This window comes from Mobula hypostoma, chromosome 13 (genome assembly GCF_963921235.1).
Source record: "Mobula hypostoma chromosome 13, sMobHyp1.1, whole genome shotgun sequence".
Lineage (NCBI taxonomy): Eukaryota > Metazoa > Chordata > Chondrichthyes > Myliobatiformes > Myliobatidae > Mobula > Mobula hypostoma.
Genome location: NC_086109.1, coordinates 33405372 through 33428540, shown reverse-complemented (window position 1 = coordinate 33428540; position 23169 = coordinate 33405372). Strand labels below are relative to the sequence as shown.

The following is a 23169-nucleotide window of genomic DNA, read 5'->3' as shown; positions in this document are numbered from 1 at the left end:
TATATTGTGGTATGCATTGCAATCTCTCAACAAATAAAAATGTAATCAAGACTCACATGTACACATTTATCAGCCGGTAATGGTTATGCAAAGAGTTCCACAGTTTAGCCACATGTGGAGATACAATGGTGAATATTGTATATCAATGCTGAAGCCATTATCTGGTGACTGCATAAATGAAGGTAAAAGCTACACTGAATTATTCACATAATACTACCGAAGAGTTGATGAACTGCCTTGATTCACTGGCAGATAAGCCTTTAAATGGGTTATTGCTCAGCAGGGAGATGTGGACAAACCTTAACTCCGCAGAATGCCAGCTGCAGGTCAACCAGGCAGCTCTGAGACCTCACTGAGCTTTCCATTCGAATTAACAGGGCAACTCTTATAGTCTTTGTACTGTGTGCAGTCATTTAATTTTTTTTTAAATGTCCTTCATTTTCTCTTTGGGTACTGAATGATTACCAAACTCAGAGACATTCATAACAGTGATGGCTTTGATAGGCATTGAGCAGGGCCTCCCTGGCTGTCCAAGATGGGGGAAGACTGGCACCAACTGGACAATGCCAGAACAGTGGAAGGCTGGGTTGAAGACTACAACACTTCTCTCTGCATAAAGGAGTGAAAATAATGTGCCTTATTCATGTGATATAACAGGTTTAAGTGATGTGCACCATTGCAATTACCACTGGACCTGAAAAGCAAGCGAGTGATATTATTTCTTCCACTGAATAACTTTTTTAAAAATCCATAACTTCTAAAATAATCAATTCTCATTTCATTTATTCCAAGTTTGTAAATGCTGGTTTAGTTTGCCAATTCAAATCCCTTGCCATCTTGGCTCACGGACCGGCTCCTTTTGGGTACTGTGCCTTCAACTCTGGCATCGTTATCCCTCTTATGTAATTATACAGTCCTGGAAAGCATCTGTCCTATTCCTCACCCTCCTTTGCTCTCCAAGCAATTCAAAAGCAACCTTCCAAATTTGTACCCACTGTACCAGGAAATCCTTGCTGGAATCTCAGTATTGTATCATCCCAAATAATCAAACTATCATCTAGGTCACCCACAACCTACAGTGTTATTCTGATAAAGCTAATTTATGCCAGTTCAGCCTTCCTACAACTTTAGACACAGATGACTATGCAATCCACCATCTGATATATGATGCACCTCGGCTTGTTCTTGAGATACCCACCATCAGAGGAACCACCTTCTTCAGCCAATTCAATTCATTCCATGTAAAACCAAGGAACAATTGACAGCAGTGGATACAGCAAAGGTTCTGGGAAAAGACAGTATCGCAGACTGTAATGATGAAGACCTGCACTCCATAATTAATATTTACCTAATAAAGTGGAAAATTACCAGGAGGTACAATTTACATAAAGTAGGACAAATCAGCCAGTGAACAACGTAGTCTTTGCTATTGGTTTGCTCACGCTTGAATGCTGGTAGCGGGTGCACTTTATTTGTGCCGGTGGGGGGAGAGGGATCGTTGCTTGTTGCCGCCTATGCACGGGAGGGAGGGGGAGCTGGGGGGGGGGGGTGACTTTGGGGTTCTAACATTTAATTGTTGTTCATTCTTGGGGCACTCCTCTGTTTTCGTGGATGGTTGCAAAGAAAAAGCATTTCAGGATGTATATTGTATACATTTCTCCGACATTAAATTGTACCTTTGAACCTTGAAATCCAACCCAGTTAATTACTGCCCAACTTCCTCTAATCCTAAGCGAAGTGCTGCAAGACTTCACTGACTGAGCGTTCGAGTGGCATTTACTCACTGATACCCAGTTTGAGTTTCATCAATGTACTCAGCTCCAGACATGATGATCACCTTGAGCTACAACGAACAGATGCAATGATGACGACACTTAACATCAAGGTAGCACTTGATCCAGTGTGGAATTATGGTGCCCAGAAGCCAAAAGGCATAAAGGGAAAAATATTCCAACCGCTGCACAAAGGAGGATGGTTATAGCTTCTGGAGATGAATCATCCCATTCCCTTGATATTACTGCATTTATTATCTATCAAACCTGGCATTCTGCTGTTGTTCACAGATAGAGGGAAATTCCCACTGATTATCTCAGTGACTGAAATAGAAGACATTAGTGCCACAGAAAACTCACACAGTTACAAGGTCATGAGCAGGCACTGCCAATGAAACTAAAAGAAAAGCTCCACATTTATTCAAAAAAAAGGTATAGGATGTATTTATTCTGTCAGTCCATGGCCTCATCTGAGCCAAGATGACGCCACTTTCAGAGTGGAGGAGCAACACCTTATATTCAGTCTGGGTAGCCTCCAACCTAATGGCATGAATATCAATTTCTCCTTACGGTAAATGTTTTTCCCTACCCTTCCCCCTTCCTCTATTCCCCATTCTGGCCTTCTACCTCTTCTCACCTACTTTTCACTTTCCTGGAAACTGGTATGAGCTCTTAAAATTAATTTCAGTACTATTCCACAAACCTGAAAAATTGACTTGACATGGGCTGATGGAAAACAGGTAAAAGTGCACTCAGATCTTAGTTGTCCCAGAATGGAGCAGTTGACTGAGATGACATCAAAAAAAGAGAATAATGGTCCTCATTTTCCTGACATGTCCCCAGCCTAAGGGGTAAAGCACAAGAACGGGCGCAATAAGAACAGAACAATGAAGCCAGAGTAGCAAATCTGAACTGTGGCTATTTTAATTTGTTGCAAGATCCAACTTCAGCTATTTTCAGCATTCCCTCAGGTCCACTTAGTGATTAATTTCAGGCTTTCAGCAACACAGGAAATAACATCGGAACAGCATTGCTCATGTGCAGGGATTTCCCCCACCCACATTGATCAAATGCTGATTGAAAAACAGCCATAACCCAGGTTTACAAATACTCTACATCTCGTTGGGAGCAGAGTTATATATCTGTATGTAATCTTCCACCGTAGCAACGGTACTTTGAAGAATATTATCAGTATGATCTAGGCACTTTAGAAATTCCAGATTTCAGTTCATGGCACTTATATTAAAGTGAAGTCTATATGTGATCATTGGCTCCTAACAGTATTTCTTCTGGCAGGAAGATTTATTAAGAAGACTCCTATAGTAAAACATTGCAATACTTGACATCAGTCCAAATTCAAAGTGAAGTATTGTGGAAAATAGATGAGTCAATTTCAAATGTGACTCTGAGTCAGCACTGCCACTTCCTCCTTGGCAAAATGATTGAGAGAATCGGATGCAGAAAATTTACGGAGTGAAACAGAGCATACAGTAGGTCAGCAGTCAAGTATTCACTGATATACCCAGGCCTGAAGGGGAGCTTCAGCTGCTAATCTCTGTGTTTATGCCAAAAACATACATGACTTTTCTTATTACAGTCTTTTTATTTTAAAATAAACTGGTGAATAAATAAACTGAACATCTTTTTAAAATTTAGCTACATACCCCTCTGCTATTCATTTGTGTCTGCCCTATTTAACTGTCTTTATATATTAGCATTAACAAAAGTAAGACGCTATGGTGAATTCCCAGAATTAAAGTCTCTATAAAATTGTTCCCATTAACATGGTCTTCAAAACATCAAAACAATGAAAGTTAATATGCGTAGAAAGAATGGAGGTATTTTATGTTTCTCCATCAAAACACAGAGCTGTTTTTGTCAGATACCCAACTACACACAGAATTTTCACAATAGTAGATCTGAGAAAGCAGCACATGAATACATATACAAGATGCATCTGAAAACCAACACATCTCTACTCCTCCAATGAGAAATCTATTGCCAATAAGTAACACCCACAGAAATGTTTCACGGCACCCAGGATATAATATAAAGTCCCAAAGACTTTATTCTCTTATGGCGCAACTAAGAATCGGAACTCCCATCCCACCATCAGATTCTGCCTCATCCAACCCATGTTTTTCTCAATATCAGCCTACCCCATGAATCAAAAAGGAGGAAAAAAATAGAAAACTAGACTCAGAGGAAGGAAACATCAGAGGGAATGTTTTCCAAAATCCAGAGGTGACCTTAGCATTTCCATAGAGGCCAAATAACCATGGAACAAAGTTCATTTTCCTAGTTTTTAAATGTTATCCCAACAATCACAGTAATTTACAGTATCTTTATTTGTAATGAGGTCAATCAGCACCTCAACAACTTATCTGTTATGTCTCTCAAAAGAAAAAACTCCTGCTATGACACCTTCAGATGAATCTAGCCTATGGATTCACTTGAATCTGCTCTTGAAATTGTGAGATACTAAGCAAATTAATTGTTTCCATCTGGGATAACCTGGTGGCAAGGAAGCGTAAAGTTACTTTAACTGCTAATGGCCACAAGAATGTATACAAAAGTCTTCTCTCCAAATAGAGCCTACCTCTGTGATGACAGACGTTGCAAACCCAAACCAGCAAATACACCACTCTTTTGACAGGTCTAGGCAGGTGTTTCTGAAGATTAGTTTGGAACGAGCTCTTCGCAGAAGGCATGGCTTTGTTCCTGGTTTGGGGTATTTGGCCATATGAATGTCCCTCCCACATTCCCCACAAGCTACAGTTTGAAAATACACCTCATGTCACTGGTAGAGGATTCTGAGGACTGTATCTGAGGCTGCTTGGTCAGATCTGTCAATGTCATCAACGTCCCTTTAACTAACAGGAAAAGCAAAATACACCCAGTTCTGCAGAAACCTTTCCAAGATGACAATTGTTCGAACTCAGCGGGTCAGGCCGTAACTGTGAAGGAAAACAAATGATAGATATTTCAAGTTGAGACCCTTCATCTTGGCTGATGACTGGATGTACAGTCTCGACTCAAAATGCCGACTGTCCATTTCTCTCCACAGACACTGCCTGACCTGCTTTTCCCTCCAGCACCTTCTTGGTTGCTCCAGATTCCAGCATTGCAGTCTCTTGTGTCACCAGTGACAGAATAAGGTCCATATAAATGACTGCTTTTTAAAAAGTACCAACCGCAGAGTCTTAAAATGAGAAACCAATTCCAAAACTGAGATCAAAATTGTATGTGTCTGGATAATAAAAGAATAACTCAGAAAATAAACATACTGTGAGGTCAATAACAGTACTAGTTTCTGCTAAGGAAATACTCAAAACTATAAAATCAGAAGAAATCAAAAAATTAGTGGTTTTCCTTCATGTAACACAGATCAGGCTGCCCCTATGTTTTACAACACAAAAACAGACCCTTCGGCCCAAATGTACATGCTGACCAAATTGCCAAACTGAGCTAACCCTATTTGTCCATGTTTAGCCCATATCTGCTCAACCTTTCCAAGTGTATCTAAATGGACTTGAAACTAATTGTACCTGCCTCACCCATTTCCTCCAACACCCACCATCCTGTGTAGAAAGATTCTCTGTAAGGTTCTCTATAAATCATTCCTCTATTACCTTTAATCTACATCCTCTCGTTTTAAACTCCTCTACCCTGGGAAAGAGATCGATCATTCACTGTCTATTCCTTTCATGACTTTGTAATCCTCTATAAGGACATCCTTCAGCCTCCTACACTTCAGCAAAATAGTCCAAGCCTATCCAGTCTCTCCTTATAACTCAAGCCCACCATTTCCAGTAACATGCTTGTGAATCTTTTCTGCATCCTTTCCGGCTTAAAAACGTCCTTCCTATAGCTCAGTGACCAAAACTGCACACAATACTCCATGTATGGTCTTTTACAACTGGAACATGACACCTTAATTCTTGTGTTCAATCCCCTGACCAATGAGTGCCAAATGCCCATCTCTGTTGCCACTTTCAGGAAACTATGGACATGATTGACTAGAGGGCCTTTTTCCTGTGCTGTATGACTACGAGTCTCGGGAACCTATGTGGTAGGCATCACTGAAATATGGCTAGTTTGTATTTCTCCAAGTATGATAAGCCTGTTTCAATGCCCAACTCAGCCCAACTCTCCTTTGCTGCTTATATTAAAACCAGTAATGCTCCTTACAATGGAAACCCAAAAGTGATCCAATTTGGAATTTCTAACCTGCAAATTAATAAATGTGTACAGCGGCTCTTTTAAAAGGCAGCTCATCAATATTGTTTTCCTCTGACAATGTCTTGCTGTCGCCAAAAGGAGAAATAATGAAGTACAATGCTTTAACCTGGTCAAGAGCATTGCTTGGATGTGAAATTAGACCCTGAGCACTAAAGTGTAGACTTCACTGAGCAATAGCATTGTAAACCACGGGGAATATCAGTTAGGCAAGATGAATGACTCTCAAGAAAGTCCTTGAACTAGCATAAGAAAAAGAAGATGCAAAGGCACATTATTTAGGACACAAGAAAAGTTGTTGAGATTGTCGCCACCTGGGGAATTGATGGCGGTAGATCAGAAGTATGCCTAGAGAAATGTGGCAGATATAACATCAATTATGAATTGAGCATGTTAAGTGTAGACTAGTTAGCATGGAGGGCACTGAGTACTTGGTATTAAGGAGAAAGGCCCTGTGGAAATTAATTGGCAGCTTTTTGCAAACTGGAACTAATTTACAGTACCCCAATGCTTCTAATTAATATGTTCAACCTATTGAGAAGAAACTATGAGTTAATGAGTGATATAACATTGACAATCGAAGTACAAAATGCATGACAAGCATAATGATAATCTCATGAACACTCAAGATATACCACAGAAACACATTTCAAACCATTAGAATCACAAAGCGCTGATTCAAAATTACTGTTTCTATTTCTGAGACAGAAGTACTGGTTACAATTTACAACAGTAGATGATAAAAAAAACTGCAAACTCAACTAGCTCCATCATGGGCAAAGCAGTGAAAATCTGCAGATGCTGAAATTCAGAGCAACATTCACAAAATGCTGGAGGAATTTCTGAAGGGTTTTGGCCCCTAACATCCACTGTACTATTTTCCCAGATGCTGCCTGACCTCCAGCATTTTGTGTGTGTAGCTCCATCATGAGCACTAGTCTCTCCATCATCAAGGACATCTTCAATAGGCGATGCCTCAAATAGGTAGCACCCATCACTCAGGACATGCTCTCTTCTCATTGCCTCCATCAAGGAGGTGGCGCAGGAGCCTGAAGACACACACTCAACATTTTAGAAAGAGCTTCATCCTGTCCACCATTAGATTTTTGTACAATGAACTTATGTACACTACAACACACATCAAAGTTGCTGGTGAACACAGCAGGCCAGGCAGCATCTCTAGGAAAAGGTGCAGTCGACGTTTCAGGCCGAGACTCTTTGTCATGTACACTACCTCTATTTTCTCTCTCTCTCTTTTTGCACTACGTACTTGATTTATATTGTAATTTTTAGTTTTTTTAAATTGTGTATTGCATCTTACTGCTGATGCAAAACAACAAATTTCACAATAGATGCCAGTGATATTAAACCTGATTCTGATAACACAATTGTAAGTGTTGAGGACCTATCAGAATTCTATTTTATTTTCAAAATCGCTTAAGAATGGTGAAAGGATTAGGCTATGCTGCAGCCAGTCTCTTGGTGGGGGACGGAGTGTATCTACATGCAATGCTCCAGTTATATAAATGATCACCATTCATCCGAAGCAAAGCTCAAATGCAATAAACCACATGGAAATTAAGATAAAACCACAAAGGTTAATTTTATCTTTCACTTGCCTGAGTCTTATGACCTGCTTATTTTGTTTCCTTACTGATATGTTCTCCCCAAACATCGTAAGTATATGACTTATTCCTCTTCTAGTGTTTTGACTTTCCTCCTCTAAAAGAACCTGTAATGGCTTGAAGTTTCTGGGAAATGCATGCAGTTTCTCCATGAAAACCAGTAAGTTCAGTTCTTCAGCACAAGCCCATACAAAGTTGGAAGCTCTGAACACATTCCAGTAGCCAAATCTGTTAACGTGCTCCACCAAATCAGTTCCAGGAGTTTGCAGAGGTTCTCCAGTACTTATATTGAAGACTCTGCTCAAGAATGGCGCACCAACTCAAATCTGATAACAGTACCACCCAGCCCATTTATTTCAATAGTTACTGTATAGCTGTGAGAAAGACAAGCAAGGAAAATACAAGATTATAAATAATTGAAAACATCATTTAATTGTTTTTGGACGATTCATTCAGGGACATTCAGAAGTATTTCATAAACCTGACGGTGAAGCTAGGGGCGTGACCCTGCCATTCTTTTTGTCAGGATTCCATGTTCTGGGACATATAAATGTACCTTAAGCTTCTAACACAATAGGTTCCAAGATACTGTCAGTCAGGAAGTTCATTCCCTTGAACTGAACCGGGCAAGAACAGAGCAAAGAGGGAATCTAAACAGTGAACATTGGCAGTAGGAGTCACTCAGCAAAATCTAGACCATCACGTTTATTTTACTGCAACACTTACAATATTTATTTTACCTTATTTGTCTTTCAGGGGATCACAGCATAACTGACAAGTTAAGCAGTAGCTGCATTACCCCTTAGCAAAATCATTACTATTAGCATTTGTAAACAATTAGAATTGTCAGCTTCATCCCAACAATTACTGCCTATAACTTCTGAATGCTTTACAATAGGGCTAAGACTGAAGCGATCAGCAATTACAAATACTCCAACCCTGTAATTTTTCCAGTACATTATTATAGATATCAACAAAGCAGTTACAGAAATTCAACAGTCTCTAAGGTTCCTCAATACACCAACATGTCAATAAAATATGCCTTCAAGAACACTATCCCCTGCACTTTTCAGATATGTACAATGTCCAAGCCCAACAAAACCATATAAATGTATTTTCAAATAACAAATAATGTATAAAATGATCCTATAATTTGAAAACCTCGTGACTATTATGAACATCACCAAGTCATTTTGACAACAAAGGAAATATCATAAAATATGAAAATACTGAGTAATTGAGTTTAAGATGCATGCAATCCAGCTTCCCATTTAAAGAGGCTGAAACATGAGAATTAGGAATTTAACTGAATATTTGCACATATTTCTGTTCATTTCTACAGAACAAAATATCTCTCATTTGGAGTGCTTTGCACACTCCTGGAGTTATATTCAATAATTTATAAATTCTGAATGTACATTTGAAGTAATTCACAAGGGACTCAATTACAGTGAAACTGAACACAAAATTAAAATCCTGCTGCTTAATACATGCCCTTTGTTTTATTAAGTAACTCATCACTATTATTTAATAAAAACATCATTGAATAAAAGGATAATTTTTATAGAAACTGCACTCCCAGGTAACTCACTGGGAAATTATTGACTGAACCTGGACAGATGCTCCTTGCAATTTACCACCAGAAATTGTGGTTGCATTCAGTGACAGCTATTGTAAATTTATATTTTCTTACCTCACCATTTATGTAAAACTGAAATCTTGCTTCAATCATTAAAATATTTTCCCGATTTTAAATTTTGTCTGACATGATAGACACAAGAGATCCTGCAGATGCTGGAAATCCAGAGCAACACACCCAAAGTGCTAGTGGAAATCAACAGATCAGGCAGCATCTATGGAAAGGAATAAAATTCAGAATTTCGGGAAGGGACTTCGCCCAAAGAGTCGACTCCATTCCTTTCCACAGATACTGCTTGACCTGCTAAGTTCCTCCAGTATTTTGAGTGCTTTGACATGATAGACAGGTACATGGACATGGATATAGTGAAACAAAGTGCCTACATCTACTTTTGCAGGTAACTTCATGTAAGATTATAGTAATATAAAAAGTTCTACCACCCTACAATAGAGAGAATGTGTGTGTGAGTGTTGTGTGTAACCTCAGTATAAAATACAAGTGATGGAGAAGATATCCTTCTATATCCACAGAAAGAGAAACTAAATTAAGCACTGTATAGGAGCACTGCTCTCTAATCAAGCCTGAACTGTAATATAGTGTATGCAAATGACTGACATTTAAAACAATTTTCTTGCTTGCACGAGGTCAAATGATTTTCCTTAAGCAGAGAAACATTACATAAAAATTACTATTGAAAACAAGGTTGTTTTTGGCTTACACTCAGCAGTATAGAATCTTATAGCAATTACACTGTCCTTGAGCATTAATTGTACGGTTTCCATTAAAGACTGTGACAGCTGTCTGCTTGAAGTAATGGCACTCACACATTACAGCAACAAAGGCAGCAAGCAGAGAAGTAGAAACTTGAAAGACAAAGTTTTGTTTTGTTTGCAGTCAAGACACCAGGTTGCATCAAATCTCTAATGTCTCCTCAACCAGAATTACAGCAAGATATTAACCTACTAATAGGCATTGCTCATCTGAAGGGCAAGTTTTACATAATAAATTAATGATCCATTGTTTGGTATGATTGAGACGTTTCTGTTTTCTGCAGGAATTAAAACAATTTGATAATTCACTGAATATACCAAGTCTGATTAATGATGACTTAATCAAACAATTCATGATTCCACAAGGAAAACAATACACTGAACAAACAAACATGCATTGGTTAAGGCCACTTTGCTTTCTTGGATTATTGACCCTGATAATACTCCAAAGGGTGAGGATGTACATGCCTATAAGTCTGGACAGCTCAGGGTAAAAAAACTGAACCCCTGAGAATATTTTTATTTCAACAGAGCCGTTTATAATTTTGCCTCCAAGTTTCACGATAGAAAATGCACAGAAATGGCCTTTCAGTCCACCCAGTCCATGGCAATGATCGAGGGTTCAATTCCAGCCACGCTGTGGACAATAAAAATCCTTCCTCAGCTTCCCCTCAAACCTTCCCACCTCTTACTCTAAAACTATTCCTTCTTGTTATAGACACAAAAGAATCGATAGATATGGGAAATCTTGAACAGTAACACACAAAATGCTCAGCAGGTCAGGCGGCATACATAGAGGGAAATAAACAGTCAACGTTATGGGCCGAGGCCCTTTATCAGGACTAGAAAGGAAGGGGACACAAGCCCAGTTCTGGCTCATTCTCTCTTCCAGTCCTGATGAAGTGTCTCAGCCTGTAACAGTGACAGCTTTTATCCCCTCCACAGATGCTGCCTTACCTCCTGAGTTTGTCCAGCGATTTTTGGGTCAACCTCATTATGGAGATCTCTGCTATGCAGAAAAGTTTCCCACTATATACACCCCTCACAATTTTGTGTACATGCACCAGCTTCCCTTTCAGCCTTCTCCATTCCAAGGAAGGCAAACCCATTTATTCAGTCTCTCCTCCAAAATGAAACCCCTATCCGAGTAAGTTTAATTCAGTTTAATTGTCATTTTGCCATACATGAGTACTGCCAAATGAAACAACGTTACTCTGGGGCCAAGGTACAAAACACAGTACGAACAGTCACACACTGCACAAGCACATATAGTACGTAAAAGGTAGCTGTAAAATAGTCAAACAAAAAATAGTCAAAGTCTCTGGGTCTACGAGTGTTGCAGCAGTCTGCAGTCGAACGCGAAACAACTGGTCTCCTGGCGAGTGAACACTGAAGAGCAGCACCGACACCTCCAGTACTGACCCCAACACCTCTCGCAGCACCGACACCTCCAGTACTGACCCCAACGCCTCTCGCAGCACCCACACCTCCAGTACTGACCCCAACGCCTCTCGCAGCACCCACACCTCCAGTACTGACCCCAACACCTCTCACAGCACCCACACCTCCAGTACCGACCCCAACACCTCTCACAGCACCCACACCTCCAGTACCAACCCCAACACCTCTCGCAGCACCGACACCTCCAGTACTGACCCCAACGCCTCTCGCAGCACCCACACCTCCAGTACTGACCCCAACACCTCTCACAGCACCGACACCTCCAGTACCAACCCCAACGCCTCTTGCAGCACCGACACCTCCAGTACCGATCCCAACGCCTCTCGCATCGACACCTCCAGTACCGACCCCAACGCCTCTCACAGCACCGACACCTCCAGTACTGACCCCAACACCTCTCACAGCACCCACACCTCCAGTACTGACCCCAACGCCTCTCGCAGCACCGACACCTCCAGTACTGACCCCAACACCTCTCACAGCACCGACACCTCCAGTACCAACCCCAACGCCTCTCGCAGCACCGACACCTCCAGTACTGACCCCAACACCTCCCGCAGCACCCACACCTCCAGTACTGACCACAACGCCTCTCGCAGCACCGAAACCTCCAGTACCGACCCCAACGCCTCTCACAGCACCGACACCTCCAGTACCGACCCCAACGCCTCTCACAGCACCGACACCTCCAGTACTGACCCCAACACCTCTCACAGCACCCACACCTCCAGTACTGACCCCAACGCCTCTCGCAGCACCGACACCTCCAGTACTGACCCCAACACCTCTCACAGCACCGACACCTCCAGTACCAACCCCAACGCCTCTCGCAGCACCGACACCTCCAGTACTGACCCCAACACCTCCCGCAGCACCCACACCTCCAGTACTGACCACAACGCCTCTCGCAGCACCGAAACCTCCAGTACCGACCCCAACGCCTCTCACAGCACCGACACCTCCAGTACCGACCCCAACGCCTCTCACAGCACCGACACCTCCAGTACTGACCCCAACACCTCTCACAGCACCCACACCTCCAGTACTGACCCCAACGCCTCTCGCAGCACCGACACCTCCAGTACTGACCCCAACACCTCTCACAGCACCGACACCTCCAGTACCAACCCCAACGCCTCTCGCAGCACCGACACCTCCAGTACTGACCCCAACGCCTCTCGCAGCACCGACACCTCCAGTACTGACCCCAACGCCTCTCGCAGCACCGACACCTCCAGTACTGACCCCAACACCTCTCACAGCACCGACACCTCCAGTACCGACCCCAACGCCTCTCGCAGCACCGACACCTCCAGTACTGACCCCAACACCTCTCACAGCACCAACACCTCCAGTACCGACCCCAACGCCTCTCACAGCACCGACACCTCCAGTACCGACCCCAACGCCTCTCGCAGCACCGACACCTCCAGTACTGACCCCAACACCTCTCACAGCACCGACACCTCCAGTACCGACCCCAACGCCTCTCGCAGCACCGACACCTCCAGTACTGACCCCAACACCTCTCACAGCACCGACACCTCCAGTACCGACCCCAACGCCTCTCGCAGCACCGACACCTCCAGTACCGACCCCAACGCCTCTCGCAGCACCGACACCTCCAGTACCGACCCCAACGCCTCTCGCAGCACCGACACCTCCAGTACCGACCCCAACACCTCTCACAGCACCGACACCTCCAGTACCGACCCCAACGCCTCTCGCAGCACCGACACCTCCAGTACTGACCCCAACACCTCTCGCAGCACCGACACCTCCAGTACCGACCCCAACGCCTCTCGCAGCACCCACACCTCCAGTACCGACCCCAACGCCTCTCGCAGCACCGACACCTCCAGTACCGACCCCAACACCTCTCGCAGCACCGACACCTCCAGTACCGACCCCAACGCCTCTCGCAGCACCCACACCTCCAGTACCGACCCCAACGCCTCTCACAGCACCCACACCTCCAGTACCGATCCCAACGCCTCTCGCAGCACCCACACCTCCAGTACCGACCCCAACGCCTCTCACAGCACCCACACCTCCAGTACCGACCCCAACGCCTCTCACAGCACCCACACCTCCAGTACCGACCCCAAAGCCTCTCACAGCACCGACACCTCCAGTACCAACCCCAACGCCTCTCGCATCGACACCTCCAGTACCGACCCCAACGCCTCTCGCAGCACCGACACCTCCAGTACCAACCCCAACGCCTCTCACAGCACCGACACCTCCAGTACCAACCCCAACGCCTCTCGCAGCACCCACACCTCCAGTACCGACCCCAACGCCTCTCACAGCACCCACACCTCCAGTACTGACCACAACGCCTCTCGCAGCACCGAAACCTCCAGTACCGACCCCAACGCCTCTCACAGCACCCACACCTCCAGTACCGACCCCAACGCCTCTCACAGCACCGACACCTCCAGTACCGACCCCAAAGCCTCTCACAGCACCGACACCTCCAGTACCGACCCCAAAGCCTCTCACAGCACCGACACCTCCAGTACCAACCCCAACGCCTCTCGCATCGACACCTCCAGTACCGACCCCAACGCCTCTTGCAGCACCGACACCTCCAGTACCAACCCCAACGCCTCTCGCATCGACACCTCCAGCACCGACCCCAACGCCTCTCGCAGCACCGACACCTCCAGTACCGACCCCAACGCCTCTCGCATCGACACCTCCAGCACCGACCCCAACGCCTCTCACAGCACCCACACCTCCAGTACCGACCCCAACACCTCTCGCATCGACACCTCCAGTACCGACCCCAACGCCTCTCGCAGCACCGACACCTCCAGTACCGACCCCAACGCCTCTCACAGCACCCACACCTCCAGTACCGACCCCAACACCTCTCGCAGCACCGACAGCTCCAGTACCGACCCCAACGCCTCTCGCAGCACTGACACCTCCAGTACCGACCCCAACGCCTCTCGCAGCACCGACACCTCCAGTACCAACCCCAACGCCTCTCGCATCGACACCTCCAGCACCGACCCCAACGCCTCTCGCAGCACCGACACCTCCAGTACTGACCCCAACGCCTCTCGCAGCACCGACACCTCCAGTACCGACCCCAACGCCTCTCGCATCGACACCTCCAGTACCGACCCCAACGCCTCTCGCAGCACCGACACCTCCAGTACCGACCCCAACGCCTCTCACAGCACCCACACCTCCAGTACCGACCCCAACACCTCTCGCAGCACCGACAGCTCCAGTACCGACCCCAACACCTCTCGCAGCACTGACACCTCCAGTACCGACCCCAACGCCTCTCACAGCACCGACACCTCCAGTACCGACCCCAACGCCTCTCACAGCACCCACACCTCCAGTACCGACCCCAAAGCCTCTCACAGCACCGACACCTCCAGTACCGACCCCAACGCCTCTCGCATTGACACCTCCAGTACTGACCCCAACGCCTCTCGCAGCACCGACACCTCCAGTACCAACCCCAACGCCTCTCGCATCGACACCTCCAGCACCGACCCCAACGCCTCTCGCAGCACCCACACCTCCAGTACCGACCCCAACACCTCTCGCAGCACCGACAGCTCCAGTACCGACCCCAACACCTCTCGCAGCACTGACACCTCCAGTACCGACCCCAACGCCTCTCACAGCACCGACACCTCCAGTACCGACCCCAAAGCCTCTCACAGCACCGACACCTCCAGTACCAACCCCAACGCCTCTCACAGCACCGACCCCAACGCCTCTCTCCTGGACCTGCAAACAGGCCACATCGAGGCTTGAAGCCTAGTCCTCGTTATGACCAAGGCCACACAACTTCACCATTGTCCGCCAATAAATCAGTTAACAGCACTTGCAGTATTTCACATTATCAATGTCCAACAGGGTCTTGCAATCACAAGAAAAGCGACTAAGAGAATCACTCACTGTCCAACTGCACAGCACCTTTGTACAGTGACTCTGACGCCTCTCTGTAGCAGGTGGCAGCAACATGGTCCACGCCAAGTCCATCTCCTTCAGTTTCTCCGCTTGTGAGCAACTTGCTGATGGCGTAGTCCTGCAGTACTTTACGTTCTTATTGTCCAGCAAGTCTGCCCCAACGACATGGAATAATGGTAGCACACAAACCCAGCACCATCATCAGAACACTCATCTCGAAACCCAAAGATCCAACAGCCCACATGGACAGAACAAACATAATATACCAAATCCAATGTGGAGATTGCCCCAAACACTATTCGGGACAGACAGGGAGTAAACCATCCAAGAGACTAGCTGTAAGAAGACACAATCCTCTGTCACTCATCTCAGTTCATGAAGACCAAGAAGGACACAAGTTCATCTGGAAACTACAAAAATCCTGGCAGTTGCACAAACCAAGAAATGAAGAAAATTCTTAGAAGCTTGGTTCTCAACTGAAGACTATTAAGAAGCATATTCAACTGGGTGCAATTTACGAACCTACGTGTCTGTGGGATCAGGGCCAAGCAGTGAGCCAGGGACACCCGAGGAACTAATGCTCACAACAACAGATAACCAGGAATATGGGCTAGTGGAGATCACTCAGCTATCCAGTTGGATGAGATCCTGCAGAGACTAGCAGCCAGCGCAACAGCCAACCAATCAGAACAACAAGATGGACAAATATAATGGACAAACGTGTGAGCCCTTGGCAGAAACAGCACTCAGTTGTGCACTGATGATGTCATCTCGACTGGTGATGAAATGTTTACGAACTAACCTCCACCCTCGGCGTACAACCCTTCCAACAAGCAGCCAACTCGAGCTATCAATCTTAACTTTCAGTTCAGACAATAACAACTTTGGTTAGTCCCGTAGCAGCCAATGCATCACCACCTTACCAGAAGAGGTCTGCATCTCTCTAGTGACATCACGTCCTATTTATACTGTGGCAAACAGAACTGTACAGAGTCCTCCGTCACCAAATAAATATTTTATAAAGATAAACCACAGCCGATGAAAGTTTCATGAAATTCAAGGAGTTTTATAAAGCTATAACCAGCCAAGGGAAGCTCGAGATATAGACAGATACAGAGCCGGGAAGAGAAGTGGCATATAGAGTTCGATCAGGAAAAAGGTGAAGTGGTACACTATGGATGGCCGAACTTGGAAGGAAGAGTACAAGGATAATGGTAGATTATTGGCAGTGTGGAGGAATAGAAGGATCTTGGGTCCATTGTTCTTGGATCCCTCAGAGCTACCACACAAATTTATAGAGTGAATATGAAGGTGCATGGCACGCTGCCTTCATTAGTCAGGGACTGAGTTCAAGAGCAGCGACAGCAATGCTGTAACTCTGTAAAAACTCAAGGTTAAAAGTTCAAAGTACATTTACAATAAAAATCCGTATACTGTGTACAATAAAACCCTGAGACTCCTCTTCTTGCAGACAGCCACAAAACAAAGAAACACAATAGAACCCACTTTAAAAACTCTACACAACAAAGACCATCAGACCCAATATGTAGGGACAAAAAAAGAACAAATCTTGCAAACAATAAAAAAAGCACACAAATAAGACACAGAACATTAACTGCAGAATCCCCAAAAGTGAACCCATTCAGTGCTGAGGCAAGCCTGTCCAGGAGCCAGTGGCTACAGGGCAACAATTTCTCCCAAACGTGTCGATGTGGGACCCAAGACTCCTCTACCTCCCGCCTAAAGGCAGCATTGAGAAGAGAGGGAGATCAGTCAAATGCAGGCAGATGGCGCTGAACACCCATTCATTTGCTGCTCTTGTCTTCAACGATTTTAATCCTACTCACACTAATTGGCACGAAGTAAGAGAGCTGACCACGGGCTTATGTTCCACCATCAGGAATCGACACAGGCATATGCAGCAATGACATACCTGCACTCTTCACTCTCACTCTCACCCTTACCAAACCCCCCAGGAGATCACAAAATCGCAGATCATTTAGTTGGCTAAAAATACATCTCAAAGCCAAAAGTGCAGGCTGCAATCAATCACAGTTCAGAAGTACAGGACAGTGTAAAAGTATCTGGCACATGTATATAGCTAGGGCGCCTAAGACTTTTGCACGGTACAGCAGTCATTTTATGTATTGTACTGTACGGCTGTCACAAAATAAAAATAAATTTGTGAGTTATGATAAACCTGATTCTGCTATGGGTCTCTATTGTGGACTGAAAGTGGGATGAGGGCAGGGAGAGGGGAATTATGTTTGGGAAAAGGAGAAGGGAGAGGGAAGCAGCAGAGAGACATTCTGTAATGATCAATAAATCCAATTGTCTGGAATCAAATGACCTTGCCTGGTGGCCCATGGTTGGGAGTGTCTACATCCGCACCCACCCCCCCCCCTTTGCATGCCTTCTCTGTCACCTGTCCCACACCCCTCCCACAATGCTCCACCTTCCCCATTCCCAACATACTTTGCTCCTGCCAGATTTACAAACTCGCTCCCTGCTCCACGCTGACAAATACAGTACTGTGTAAAAGTCTTAAGCACCCTAGCTATATAAATATCTCTAAGACTTTTGCACAGTTCCGTATATATAGAAAAAGAGTATCTAATTGTTTTGTGAGCCGTCTGCAACATGTTACCGTTAGTCATCGGTGCAATCTTGCCAACAGGTTATTGTGTTCAGTTCCAGTCACCTCATGAAAGGAAGAATGAGGAAAAGCTTTAAAGAGGGTACAAAGGAGATTTACCAAGATGCTGGTCCCAACGAGGAAAGGTTGTGTGAGCTAGGGCTTTTCTCTCTGGAACGATGGAGGATGAGAGGTGACTTGACAGAGGTGTATCAGACCATGAGGGACAGAGATGGCCAATAACCAGGGCAGCATCAATTTAAAGTGAGTGAAGGAAAGCTTTGGAGACACGTCAGAGACAGGTTTGATGTAATGTATGTACTGTAACTACACCCAATGGTCACTTTATTAGGAACACCTATACACCTGCTAGTTAATGCAAATATGTATTCAGCCATTCATGTGGCTGCAGCTCAATGCATAAAAGCATACAGACATGATCAAGGGTAAAGCTGCTGTTCAGACCAAACATCAAAATGGTGAAGAAATGTGATCTAAGTGACTTTAACTGTGAAATGATTGTTGGTGCCAGACGCAGTGGTTTCAGATTCTCAGAAACTGCTAATCTCCTGGGGTTTTCTCGTACGACAGTCTCTTGAGTTTACAGCAAGTGGTGCAAAAAAAAAGCATCCAGTGAGCTGCAGTTCTGTGGGTGAAAACGCATTGTTAATGAGAGAGGTCAGAGAATAGCCACAGATTCAAGCTGACAGGAAGGCGACAGTAACTCAAATAACCACGTATTACAACAGTGGTGTGCAGAAGAGCATCTTTGAACACATAACACATCGAATCTTGAAGTGGATGGGCTACAACAGCAGAAAACCACGAACATAATAAAGTGGCCACTTTATTAGGTACAGGAGTGTGTTCATAGATGTATTTATTTTCACAGAGTACTGGGTGCCTGGAATGTATACTCGAGAGCCAAAATGTAGAGCTGGCCAGTGATTCTCTGTTTGGTGAATGAAATGTGGAGGAGGTTGGCAAGAATTGGTCCCAGAATGCGCACCAGTTCAGAGATAGAAGGACAAAACAACACAATTGGGATCGCTGCTTCCAATCAAACGGTGATATGCTTCACTGTTTCTATTAAACTCTACTGCCTTCACAAAGTGGATGTACAATGAGTTAAGAATCTTCTCAAAACACCCGAGAAGGAAGCTTCTTTCAGGACTTTTAATGATATCTTACTTGCGAAACTGCAGGAAGTTAAGTAAAATATGTATTAATTTCAAAACAGAATTGTTGCACATCTGAATATACTATCGATTATTCCTGCAATCGGTATTAACCAAGCTAAGACACACATGCAACACTCCTTTACTATGCTGTATAGACAAGAGTAAACCCGTGGAGCACTGATATCTTAATAATGACAAGCAATAAACACAATACTTCCTTCAAAATACATCTACTAAATGTTTACTGATATTAACAGAACTTAAGACTCACAACTCAATATAGAATGCATCTCAAGTATGTAACATATTGCTCTCTAGTCTTTTATATACACATATTTACACTGTCCCATTCAGGCCTAAAGATTTCATCATGCTGCAGGATTTCAAACTCTTGTGGAATAATGCCTTTCCTGACAAGGGGGATCACTCTGCTTGGCAGGTGAGACTTGTGGCTGTGAAACAAGTTCAGGTTCTGAGGCTTCCTTTGTAGTGATTGTAGGAGTGAGTCTGGGACTGCAAGAAGTATTTCTGACAGCTCTGGACACCTTTCTTCTCTTAATAATTGACTATGCTCTCTTCAACTGATCAAAGTGTCATCTCCTAATCACAGTGGAAGCAACCTGTACTGTGTACGAGAGTGGTCCAGTTCTGTCCTTGATCTTTGGCAAGCACCCACTTTCGATCATCTCTCTAGTCCCTCCCCAGGACTGCTTGTCCAGGAGTGAAACATCAAACCTTTTTATGTGAGGAGCTCCCAATTTGTCTCAACCATTTGTCCTGCATATTCCTTCTGAGATCGAGTTCGAGGAGCGTGAGGGATGACTGAGGAACAGCATAACTAGCGAGCTGCTGGTTCTGAAGTATGCTGCACTATGATATGCAAAGAGGAAGTTGGCAAGCTTCTGATTGAGTGCAGCGTGCTTTGCTGACATTGCTTTAGACTCTGGACAAGCCATTTATAGCGGGGTAATTCGGCGCAGATATAATACGTCTTATTCCATCCATTTTCAAGGAAGACTGAAACTGTTCCGCAGCAAACTGTGTCCATTGTCACTAAATATTCTGGAACACCAGTCCTGAGAAGGGATTTCTCACATCAACTGTGTGCAAGGCTGTGGTAGAGGCTATTCTGGCCATTTAGTAGCTGCACCCACAGCAAAATCCACACAAATCCTCTGCCAGGACAATGCAGATCATTCCCAGGGATGGAAAGGTGCTGCTCTCGGCATCATCCGGATGTGTTAGCATCCTGAACAGTGCATGGCAAGCTACTCAATCTGCCTATTCATCCCAGACAACCAAAGCTTCGAGCCAATGCTTTCATTTTGACCACGCCTAGATGACCGGCCTGTAGCTCCACCAACACTTCAGCTCTCAGCTTGGGTGACACAACACTCTCAATCCCCATGCAAGGCAACCCCCATTAAGGACAAGCTCATTCCAGCGCTGGTAAAAATGGGGAACTGGAATTTCTGCTGCACATTCTGGTCAGTCATTCTGCGGTCTCATGGCAGTGTGGGTTTTTCTCTGGTTTCCCTTTTGGATCATCTTGGCTGCAGTAAGGAGACTTTTAATTTGCCTTAGGAAAAATATGTCAAGAGCTGTGTCCTCTTTTGTAAATTTTTCAGGTATTTTGGTTTCCCAAAGATAAATGTGACAATCATCAGCATTTCCATGATTATCTATCCTTTTGAATTTGATCTTGTAATTGTGTCCTCCACCTCTGAGGAGCCCATCTCTGCATTTGTGCTGCTGCTGTTAGTGGAACATCCTTCTATAGATTAAAAACAAACACTAGTGGTTGATAATCAGTAATGAGGGTAAATTCTCTCCCACACAGGTACTGGTTGAAATACTTTATACTCCAAACCACACTCGAGGCGTATTTGTCAATCTGTACATAATTTTTCTCTATAGCGGTAAGGGAATGTGACACTAAAGGCTATAGGATGTTCACTTCCAACACGCAAAGCACTTCAGTGTATGGTGAAAACTGCCCAGCGGATTATCGGCAACCAACTGCCCTCCATTGAGAACATATATCATAAACACTGCCTGGGCAGGGCGAAAAGCATGATCAGGGATGCATCTCACCCTAACCATGGACTTTTTACTCTCCTCCCATCCGGTAGGCGCCACAGCAGCCTCTGCTCCCGCACCAGCAGGCACAGGAAGAGCTTCTTCCCCAAGGCTGTGACACTGCCGAACCTCTCATCACAGCGTTAAGCAGTATTGCATCCATATTGTACTGTCTCAGTACTTTTATATTTGTGTGCTGTAGCACATTTTTTATTCGCAGTTTTTCGTAAATAGCACTATTTTTTGCATTTCTGGTCAGATGCTAAATGCATTTTATTGGCTTTGTATCTGTACTCGGCACAATGACAATAAAGTTGAATTTAATCTAATCACTCATAACATGACATGATTGCACGTACACCATAAGGCGAGGTGAAAGACGAGCTTCATTGGAAGGTGTGGATTATAATGTATGAGTACAGTGTGTGACATCACTTTTTCCTTTGCCTTTTGGAAAATCACCTCACATTGCTTTGACTATCGCCATTTCTTCCCAATCTGTAGTAATAAGTTCAAGGAGTGGAGCACGTTAGCCAGGTTAGGCAGGAATCTGTTAAAGTAATTGACAAATCCTAAAAAAGGACTGCAACTGTGACACACCCTTTGGCCTTGGAGCATTCACCACTGCTTGAATTTTCTCAGCACACTTGGTGTCAATGGGTGTGACCACAGTAAGTGATGCTTTGTTTAAAGAAGTCACACTTGTTGTGTCGTGCTCAAAGCCTATAATCTTTTAATCTTTTTAAACAACGTTTTGAGATCTTGGAGACATTCCATGTCATCCTCATTGGTTACAATGATTACACCAAGTACCCGGGCAACCTTACAGCATCTGGTCCACAGCTTTCTGCCAGAGTGCAGATGCATTTGCTACACCAAAAATAAATCTATTATAGCGATAAAGCCCTTTGTGAGTGTTTGGACTCCTCTTCTATCTCCATCTGTAGGTAGGCCTCAGCTAAGTCCACTTTGCTGAAGTGTTTCCCCCCAGAAAGATTTGCAAAGACATCATCTACCCTGCGCAGAGGATACAGATATACTTCAGTGCTGGGTTGATAATGACCTTAAAATTACCACAGACCCTGACAGACTACTGGGACCACTGGCATTGCCCATGGGCTCCACTCAACCTTGGAAGGACTTCCTTCAGGCTCCATGAGATCCAGCTCACTGGCTATTTTATCATGGATAGTATATGGAACTGGACTGGCTTTGTAATACTTGGGTATGACATTTTCATTCAACACCATTTTACCCTTGATAAGTTTAAAATTTCCAATGTCATCCCTAAACACTGCTGTGGCATCATCCAGTAGCTTTCCTAATTCACTTTTAGTTGACTGTATTGCAGAGGATGTGGCATGCAAATGGCAGATGGATCTCCAATCAAGCTGTAGTTACTTCAGTCAGTCCCGGCCCCACAATGCTAGCCCTCTGGGTTTTAATCACATACGAGTCCCACGTGGCTTTTTGGTTGCTGTATTTCATTGTTACAAATGTCATTCTCAAGGGAGTTATCCTTCCTCCAGTACAAGTTCTTAGTTACATATCAGCAGACTTCCGTTCCGTATCTTTGAAATTCATTTTATGGAATTACTGAAACAGCAAAGCCAGTATTCAATTCCATTTAATTAATTTGCCTCTCATTTCTGGTGTAAGCCATAATGCTGGTCTCTTGTTAGTTTTCACATTGTAAATCTCAAGGCTAACTGGTCTTACAGCCCTGCCAATTGTTGATTCTTATCATTATAAAATTTTTCATCAACAGCATGCAGATTAGTGCTCTTCTGAAAATGCAACTTGACTTTTTATCTTCTTCTATACCC

At 44.6% G+C, this 23169-nt stretch overlaps 1 protein-coding gene across 6 annotated transcripts in view; it reads right to left on the bottom strand.

Moving 5' to 3' along the window:
* The window catches only part of LOC134355532 (high mobility group protein HMG-I/HMG-Y-like), a 103961-nt gene that overhangs the window by 5548 nt on the left and 75244 nt on the right, over positions 1–23169 (bottom strand). Inside the window, exon 6 of one of the 6 annotated variants that reach the window (XM_063065538.1) lies at positions 2562–2616. The exons of the other annotated variants lie outside the window; for them this stretch is intronic. Within the exon in view, the coding sequence (XP_062921608.1) occupies positions 2593–2616 (24 nt within the window). The 3' untranslated portion in view covers positions 2562–2592. Of the gene's footprint in view, positions 1–2561; positions 2617–23169 lie in introns of those variants that run through there. 6 annotated transcript variants of the gene reach the window in all.